The following is a 9,709-nucleotide window of genomic DNA, read 5'->3' as shown; positions in this document are numbered from 1 at the left end:
AAAAATTTACCCTACGTGGGTGTTTTGTTTTGTTTTTGTCCAAATGTTTAAAACAATGAACTGATCTTTGTATGGCCATTGAAGGAAGAGATAAAAGGTGCTTCTTACTTATGTGACTTTTTAAAACCATTTGGTGCATCCGATTAGTCTTGTGTAGCACTCGAGCGCCTGGGAACTTAAAATACAGATGGTGGTTCATTCGGAGAGGCCGCGGGGCCGGGCTCCCAGCCCCTCTCCCCGATGCTGAGAACAGGAGGTGGCCCGACACCCCCGGCCTCCAAGGTTTGGGGACGCCCCTGGGAGGCTGTGTGGTGATGACATGCTCCTCTGAGGCTGTTTGTCTTGACCAGAGTTATTGGGGGGAAAGAGTTTTTTGCTTTGTGTGTTTTTCCTCCTGAAATATCTCTCTTCGTGTATTTAGCCCGCAGCGGAAGTTGTCTTCTCTACCTCGGATCACGGCTGTTAAACAGGTAGCTGAAGGGAATCTATCTTCAGAGGAGAAAAATCAGGTGTTCTTTTTCTTTTTTAAATCTGTTTGTATTGATTTGAGAGAGAGAGAGGAAGGGAGAGGGAGAGAACACTATTAGTTCTCAATTTTACCTATCATTGCACTTTCAGTGAGTAAATAAATGAAACCAAAGTGACTGCTTATATCCACGAGTAATCAAAACATAGTTAGTACTTTAGTAAATAGTTTGTTTTTCCTCTAGTAGAGAAAGAATTAAAATCAGCCCCTCACCCAGCAGATAGAAAATTAGGCCCAACTTCCACCCTCACGCATGCCCAGGTTTTAATTTACGCAAGAAACGCGAATTCATAATTGTTCTGCAATATAATCTGTATCCAATATTAAACATATTTCTATGACATTTATCTCCCTGATCACAGCTTAATAAAATTATAATTGTGACCTTTCAAAGCATTGTCGCTGGATCCGCGCTCAGTCGGCATTCTTGGCCTGACGTGCGGGCGTTGCCGGGGGTGCTGCTTTCCCCCTCTGACCGCCTAGGCTTCGGGCGCTAAGACCAAGGATGAGTCTGGCGGCTCCCTTTGTACCCCCATGTCCAGAGCAGCGGCTTGAAAAATGGTCCCTGAGCGGTGAGTAAGCCCACGAGGCATTTGTGTGCGCCTGGCATGTGTTCACGCCGGGACCCAGGAGAATGGGGATACGCAATCAGGCCAAAGGGAACCGGGCCGTTTGGGGGGGAGAGTGGGGGGCAGGGTGGGGCAGGGCCGTGTTAGGAACGAGCCGGAAACCAGCCCAGATTCTGTTGGCAAACATACCTGCTTTCGCCAAAACTATCCTGATTGACTAAGGACAAGAACCGTCGGTTCCTTCCTTTAAAGTTCTAGAATATCAGATATTAGGTGCTGGTTTCAACACAAAATATTACTTGGAGGAACAGTGAGATTTCTCCCGTGGGTTGTGCTGGGACTTTCCGATCCTCTTTTGGAACCTCAGTGTTGTTTGTGGGACACACCTCTCGTGGCTGACAAGTCACAGAATCTTCTTCGAAGGTTATAGACCTGGGGGGAATGTTCATGACGGTCTCGATGCTTCTCCCTCGGGCCTAAGGAATAGCCACGTGTTCTTGGGCTGCGAAAGCCGTGTCCCCCGTGGTCACCTAGGGCCCTGCGAGCAGCTGTACGGAACATGGGTCATGAGCAGCGTCGCTCTTTCTGCCGGCAACTAGGGGATCTGCTGCCAGCAATGCAGCCAGACTAGTTGTCGTGGGCAAGGGAGCGTCCCCAGAAAGTTACTCACATGTGTTTGTGTCTCTCTACAAGGCCGGGTTTATCAGGGGAGACTCCCCAATAAGCCAATAGAGTCACACGCAGGTTACTCGCAGAAAGGGGGAGCTTACACCATAGAAGCGAGAGGAGCAAGTGCCCAGCCTGAAGGCCTGGGTCACTGGCGGCGTCTGCAGGCGGGGAGGTGGGTGTCGGTCCCAAGCCAGGTGCCTGCAGCGGTCACACGCATCTGATGAAGCCTGGCAGGGCTCTGAGCATGACCCATGGTACAGCCAAGCTCGAGTGTCGAATGGCTGGAGCTCTGAGCCCACCAGGAGCAGAGGCCCCACTCCTATCAGGGTCCAGAGGGAGCCCCTTATCCAAGTGTCTACTTGTGGTTTGGGGCGTTCCAGCCCTGCCTAAGGGGTTCCCATTGCACCCGACTACCTCAGTCTTGAGATAACACTTGACATGACTGTCATGGGTGGCAGTGACTCCGTATGGGATTGTCGAAGTTGCCCGGAGTGTCCGCTCTGCTCCTGCTCAATACATTAGTGTCCCGCGAACTGGGAGCAACGCCCCTGGGTCTCGCAGGGTGAGCCTCGCTCCCCCTTGGGGGGAACGGAGGGAAGAAAATGGGCTCCTGGGCCTGCATTTCCCAGTCTGGGAATTGCAAACCTGTTGGATTTCGATTGGGAGAGAAAATAAAGCATTTGCGCTTATCTTGGTGACTCTGCGGGGAAGTCACGCACTCCACCTAACAAATCCGACATTTTCGTGGAGCCCAGTCGAGCGCGCGAGTTACGGTTTTGTTCGTTCCGTTTACTCAGCGAGCCGGGCTCTGGCGGGGGTTGATTTGTTTGATATTTGGGGGATTATTTTGGTATATCCATAAGGTGTTTGCTTAAATGCTCTGTGCTGCATGAGCTGCTTTCGTTTGCTTTGAGAGTCACGTAGAGAGGTGACGCCCGGCAGCGCACACGCACGAGGACTTCCCGGGCCTCGCAGCGCCAGGACCCGCACAGCGGCCGCCCCGCGTGTTGGAAGTGCCAGCCGTGTTCCCCCTGGAGAGCAGCCCAGGGCCGAGCGAAGGGGGGTCCTCCCCAGTCACCGGCTCCGGACACTCCAGGACGACCGAAGATCACACGTGGGTGACAGCAAAGGGCCTGGAGGAGGAAACTGAGGCTCTGTGCTGGTTTGATGGTTCTCGGGGTGTTACCACAAGAGCACGGATTCCTCCCGACCCCGGCAGCACATATGGGAAACCTACACTTAGCTTATCATCGGGTCCCTTCCTCCCCCACACCCACCTCCCAACCAAGCATTCGCCAATATGGTCCCAGCTCTGCAGGTTAAAAAAAATAATTGTTGCATTGGGTGAAGTGTCCTTGCTCCCTGACCCGTGGTCCGGGAGCGATGCGCCCTGGACTTTCATCGGGGCTACAGCTGACCACCCACCTGCAGAATGGGTATGGCTTCTGGAACGGCTGTCGTGTCAGTCGTGGACGGAGAAACACAGCCACCGTAGTAGAACCCGGCGGCCACCAGAACAGAGGCGGCTGTGGCCAAAGACAGCCCCAGAATGTGCTAAACAGAGAGATGTGCTTTTTAAAATGAGTCCTAAATGTTCAAACAGACCCATTGAGAATGTGCTTCTCTGCCCAAAAATAGGCAGCATTTTTTAGTGGGTCACATATGAAAAGTGGTCACTCCGCTCTGTTAAGCATGATGCCTCGAGCCTTCAGTGGTCACGCGCCTGTTACAGTAACTGGGGCTTCCCGACACTGCGCAGCGTCGCTCGGAAACATTGTTGCCAAGCCCGCAGCCGCGCTTTCAGCTCTGAGCCGTTTCTGGGATGGCACAAGCCCCAGTCTGACTCATCGGAACAGAAGAAACCTATAAACACCTGCGTGCGATCGATTAGCAAGTTGGGGTTTCCTTAACTGGCTGTTTACTCCTCTGCTCAAAGCAACGCCCTAAAACAAAGAGCCAACAGCCACCGCCGGTCGGTGGCATCATGCTGAGGTATCAAGGACTTTTATTTTGTGAGCTGGGGTATTGTATTTGGGGCGTCCACCCTGGAGCCCCCAAGACCTACCCCTCCGTTAATGTGTCCTTCTGTTCTCGGTTCACTGGATTGAAAACTGGGATGTCGCCCACCGGTGTGGTTTATTTTTTATGTAGAAAACAATTAAGTGAGAAAAGACTGTTTTTAGGGGCAAGTTATCTCATTTGTGTTCTTATAAATGGTAACTGTCCCCACCCATCCACCCACCCCCTGCCACTGTTTAATCCCACAGCGTAGAGGACCGGATATCGTCCCCCATCCACACGTCTCTCCTTCACATAGCTGCAGATTTGGCTCTCTATACCTTGTTGGTAATTTTTAAAATTTCATCTCCAGTAAACTGAATTTGGGGTCACTGTTGTTGGAGATTGGTGGTATGCGTAAGAGAAAGGGGAGGCGAGGCAGAGGCGAGGCAAGTGAGGGGTTGTGAGGACGCCCTGGGAGGAGAAAAGGAAGTGAACCTAGAAACCAGCATTCCTGGGGGTCGAGCGGGCAGGGACCGTGCCGTTCAGAGGCCTGCCCACGGCAGAGCTCAGGCCGCCGAACCCTGTGTGTGAGGACATGGCCTCTAGGGAAATTAGGGAAATTCTCACTTCCACAAATGACAGTCATCTACAAAGAAAATCCAGGAAAATCCACTGAAAAATTATTAGAACTTTATTTTTAATATATTATTTGTTTGTTAGAAGTTCAGCAGGTGAAAAAGACAAGATTTACATACAGAAATCAATAGCTTTCTCAGGCATCAGGCACAACCTAACTAAAAGTGTAACATACAAAAATAACATTCAAAATAGCCACAGAAGTTCAAAATATGCAGGAATAAACATAGAAAAGAAACGTGTGAGACCTATGTGAAGAAAATTATAAAACTTTACTGAAGAACATAAAATAAGATTTAAAGAAATGGGGAACTGCACCATGGCACAACAGTGTCAATTCTCCCATAAATCAGTATCTAAATTTGGGGAAATTCCTATGAAATGGCCAATGGATTTATTTGACAAGCTGATTCTAAAATTCATCTATCGGGAAAATATCCAAATACAAACAAGAGACTTTGGGTATAGGATGGTGGTGACAGTTTATGGGAGGGAGATATAAAGGACCACCGAGCAGGAAAAGATGCTCAACTTCACCAATACCCAGAAGAATGGAAAACCAAAAAATAACAAGACACCTTTTTTTTTGGTCCCTAAATATCCATACTTAAGCATCTAAATGATAATTCGAGGTGGGAGAAACAGAAACGCACAGATCCTGTTGGTTGGAGTTTAATTGGTCCAGTCTTTTCCTGGGGACATTTGGGAGAATTTATTAAAACTCGAGCTGTGCATCGGCCCCATCCAGCACCAACGAGGCAGCTTGTCAGAGGTCGCTGCAGAGTCCCACGCAAACATGCACGCGGAGAGTCTCAGCAAGCGTGTTCGTGTCGCACTGGGCCTGGCAGCCGAAAATTAGAAACAACTCGAGCTCTCATTAACAGGAAGGTGATGTTTTAAATTACGGCGCATCGTGTTAGGGAATCAGTGCAGCAGTTTAAAGCAAATCCGTCTGTTCGCACTGACAGCGTTCAGAGCTCCAAGATACATTGTTAAATATCAAAGGGAAGGCTCAGAACGCCGTGTGCTGGAACACAGCTACGTTTAAATGTGTACGCAGTTATGCACATCTCTGAGGTTGCGGACGCACAGAATAAAAACAAATGGTTAACGTATGAGCGCAGGACAAGGACTGGAGATGTGGGAAAACCAAGGGGAACACCTGCTTTTTCTGTATTGTTTGAAATTTCAAAGTGAAACTGTAACCATATCTTAATTATCTGATTTTTAAAACTGCCCCTAGCCGGGCTGGGTGTGGCTCAGCGACCTAGGATCGACCTAGGATCCAGGAGATGGGGGTTCGATTCCCGGTCAGGGCACAGGCCCGGGTTGCGGGCTAGGCAGCCGATCAATGACTCTCTCATCATTGATGTTTCTATCTCTCTCTCTCCCCCTCTTTTCCTCTCTGAAATCAATAGATATATTTTTAAAAACTAATTAAAAAATAAATAAATAAAACTGCCCCCAAAGTTAATGTGGCCATTTTAAAATTGATCGAATTTATTTACAACACATTCATTTAAAATGTGTATATCTTCACATATTTTTATTGTATAAGGACCTGAATATTTTTCAACGGAATTAAAAGTCACAAATCATATCTTAAAGGCAGCGAGTGCTCCCGTCATCGCTGCTTCTCTGGTCTCTCCGTGTGAGGACGTGGCCTGTACGTTCTCGCCGCGAGGACACTTGGCCTCAGCGGGAGGCGCGGTCAGCCTCTCGTTCTCACAAACTTTGCGCGGAACGGCTGTGCTGGATCAGACTGTCCAGCGAAAGGCCAGTGTCAGGAAACTCGTCAAGAATCTTCCGGAAGGATCAGGGCTCCAGTGAAGAATCGGCCTTTTTGTCAATAGCGAACCTTACTTTTGGCTTCTTTTTCAAAAACTCGGCATAGCTTCGCTCAGGAATGAACTTGAAAGTGCTCCATATCTCACCGTACTGTCTCGGGAAGCGTCTGAAAATCGGCACCACCAAGGCTTCGTGGCAGACGTACGATATTTGGTTATTTGAAAAGCCGTCAAGACAAGATGGGACATAGTCAGATGCCCAGAGATTGAAATTTTTCGAATTGTGTTGCCTTTTTTCTGGGGGGATCTTCCTACGTCCTAGGCCCTGGGGAAGAACCGAGACGATTAGGAGAAAAGTACTCAAGGTCATATTATTCTGAGGTCTCCAGTACAACCAGCTATGGGACATCCTACGTTTAAATGCACAATGACAGCCGCTGCAAGAGGTGTCCTTCACCAACCCGTGCTCCCAAGAATACTCATGGAAGGAGAAATGGACAGATCAAGACAAATGTGAACAAAAGGGTATGAAGGATGAAGGATTTAAATAACATTAATTGCCAGTCTTCAATTAATATGAAGGACTTTGTAACCAACAGATGGGGAAGATAATATTCTTTCTTAACACTGATGCAACACTTGTTGAAAATGAATCGTATACAAGATAACAAAGATAATCTTAAAAATTAAGATAATTAAAAAAATAGAAATCACAGATTATATTGTGTGTAAAACTTACTAACCCATAGAACTAGATATTTGCAACAAAAAGATGATCTTTAAAAATTCTAACCATATACAGAAGTTAAGTAATAGATTATTTGGAAGCAAATAATAGTGAGACCCTAGTTAGAAAAACCTTCGGGATGCCAAAGCAATAACCTGAGGCATATGCACAGTTAAAAAAAATACATTAATAAAAACAGTGGCAAGTATATGAATAGTCAACTGAGAAAGATGCAAAAGAATAGCAAAGTAAGTATTTTTAAAATATTATACCAATAAATTTGAAATGAAATCAGTAATTTTAGGTAAACACATCACAAGATCTATTCAAGAAGAGATAGAAAGTTTGACTAGATTAATAATCAAGGGAGAAATTGGATAGTAAAAAAAAACCAAAAAATTTACCCTAAAAAAGATATCAAACCCAAATAGTTTTATGGAAAATTCTATTGAACCTTCATCAAACTGAAAACCCACACACTCTATAAACTATTCCAGAAGGTAGATAACTTTGGAAAGCTCCCCATGCTTTCTATGAGACTAGCATACTTCTCGTAAGATGTATGTGGTTCAGTTCTGTTTATGTCGTTAAAAAGATAGACATTTGTGTGTGTGTGTGCATGTAAATTGCAAAAATCCTCAAACTTTACTCACAAAAACACGAAGTGTGGACATTCCAAATTCAGAGCTACCATAAGTGTAAAATACGAACTGGATTTAAAGACAGTTTGGGGGATGTAAAATAGCTCACTCATAATTTTTAATGGATTACATGTTGAAATGACAATTTGGAGAATTACTGGATTAAACAAAATATATAAAAATTAATTTCATCTGTTTCTTTTTACTTAATGTGGTCACTAGAACATTTAAAATTACATATATGGCCTTTAATATATTTCCATTGCACGGTGCTGCGTTCAACCGCCACTGACAAGTGCGATCAACCTTTATTTTCTCCAGCGACGGGGAGCTCACCACCTCTAGAGAAAAGACAACTCCAGTTGCCGGGGAGCCCTTCTCTATGTCCCGTGAGCTGCCCCCCGCTGCCCCCTCCCCGTGGGGTCTGGGCCGCCTGCAGACCCCCGGGCGCTCCCTCCCGCCCCTGAAGCGACGGCTGGTCGACAGGAGGGATCTGAGAGGCAGGCGGTGGGCAAGCGCCCGGCCGGAAGGCTGCCGCAGACTGTGAAGGCTGCGTGGGACTCGGAGAGCTTCACGCTTTTATTTTTTCTGTAACCTATTATGAGGCTTTAATCTTGACCTTGTTCCAGTTTTGAGGTCAGTCCTCTGTCCTCAGCACAGCTCAAGAAAATGAAGAGCCCTGGTGCCGCCGCCGGGGATCAGGCACCCGGAGGGAAGCACTCACCGAGTCCAGGTAGTATCCCGAATTCTGCAGGCTGTGCCGGTTGTCGTGCACCGAGAAGGGGAATTTGCTGTGGACCTGCTGGGAAGGCAAAGGGAGAGACGGGGGCGCGTCAGAGCCCAGCCCGCACTGGGAGCCGGAGGCCAGGTGACCGCCAGGTAAGAAAGAAACCGCGGGCGACGGGGCACCGGGGCGGGGGGGTGAGCTCACAGGCGCGCAGCCAGCTCGGGCTTTGAAGCTCGACCTTTGCTGCTAATAATCATAAAACTTCTCTCAAACACCTTCTTTGGAGGTGAGGAAGGAAAAGTTTACAGCTGAGGAACTGGGCACTGGGAAGGAATTTAGAGGCCCTGTAGGCCCTGGTGGCAGGGGGGCCAGCCAAGTATGAAACCAATGCCCCTTCTCCCTCGGGCCACCCACGGCCCTGAAGCCGCTCAGGAATTGGCCGGGACGCAGAACGTGGGTGTTAGTGAACTGGGTGGGGGTTGGAACCCGAGGTGACTTCTTGTCCACAGATGAGCTTAACTTGACTGTCTGGACCAGGAGGAGGCCCTGGGGTGTCACGGGGACCAGGTGCCAGGAGTCCAGGGATGGGACGTGAGCAGGTCCCTCCAAGGAAGAATGACCTGGCCCCCAACGGCAGGGGTGCCCCCTTCCCCCGAGTGCCGTGGAAGCTGCGGCCGCGGCCAGCACGGGACTCACCTTCTCCGGGACTTTGTAGATGGGCGGCAGCTTCCCTTCCATTTGCCGAGAGAAGTGAGGATTGTGGGGCTCCTTGAGCATGGCGCTCGTGATGGACTCGGGCGTCTTCTGCGTCATCCCGATGTGAGGGAACTGGAAAACAGCGCCCGCCCTGATTAAAACCAGACACCTCTGCACGCCTGAGCCAAGTACCAGGGCTTCCTCCATAAAGCGATTAAAATGCAATTTGGGTGCTTCTGGCAGGCGATGGAAATGGCATAATTTTTAAGGATTCTTTCCAAGACAAAAAATATTGTCATGGCCCAAGGCCATCACCGCCTGCTGTTTCTAGTTCAGGGGCCGCCCTGCAGTGCTGGAGCCGGACTTATTCCTGTGGCCGGTGTGGAGGGTGCGGCCCCGCAGGAGTGAGCCGTGAACTCGGGGAAGACCGACATGTGTAATCCGAGACCTCCTTTCTGCTCAGGGTGCAACTTGTGCTTGGGAACAAGACCCACCCATGTTCACAGGGCCCAGCCGACTCCTGCAGGTGTGAGGGGGACCCTAAGGCACAGGGAGGCTGAGGAGCGAAGGGTCCCAGGTGGCCCTCCACCGAGAACGTATACGCACACTTTGAATAATTATAAAGGCAGTGTTTATTAAAATTCATTTTTGGGGCACCCTATAGATGTATAATTTTGCATACATAGGACCATATTTAAAATGTGATTGCTAAAAATTATAAATACCTTTT

At 48.5% G+C, this 9,709-nt stretch overlaps 1 protein-coding gene across 1 annotated transcript; it reads right to left on the bottom strand.

The window, feature by feature from the left end:
* Positions 1–4,464: 4,464 nt before the first annotated feature.
* On the bottom strand, positions 4,465–9,141 carry TEX36 (testis expressed 36). The gene is made up of 3 exons (XM_016210513.2): positions 8,980–9,141; positions 8,281–8,358; positions 4,465–6,513 (listed from the first exon to the last, which is right to left on the bottom strand). Exons 1-3 carry the CDS (start codon positions 9,094–9,096, stop codon positions 6,217–6,219), a joined length of 492 nt encoding a protein of 163 aa, XP_016065999.1. The 5' UTR covers positions 9,097–9,141; the 3' UTR covers positions 4,465–6,216.
* Between the last annotated feature and the right edge of the window lie 568 nt (positions 9,142–9,709).

Source organism: Miniopterus natalensis, chromosome 14 (assembly GCF_054644295.1).
Source record: "Miniopterus natalensis isolate mMinNat1 chromosome 14, mMinNat1.hap1, whole genome shotgun sequence".
Classification (NCBI taxonomy): Eukaryota; Metazoa; Chordata; class Mammalia; order Chiroptera; family Miniopteridae; genus Miniopterus; species Miniopterus natalensis.
This window is presented reverse-complemented; position numbering and strand designations above follow the sequence as displayed.

Coding starts and splice junctions, on each gene's coding strand:
- TEX36 (XM_016210513.2), bottom strand. CDS start 9,096: ATGACGCAGAAGACGCCCGAGTCCATCACGAGCGCCATGCTCAAGGAG. Junction 8,359..8,979: donor TCTACAAAGTCCCGGAGAAG/GTGAGTCCCGTG, acceptor TTGCCTTCCCAG/CAGGTCCACAGCAAATTCCC. Junction 6,514..8,280: donor CGGGATACTACCTGGACTCG/GTGAGTGCTTCC, acceptor GTTCTTCCCCAG/GGCCTAGGACGTAGGAAGAT.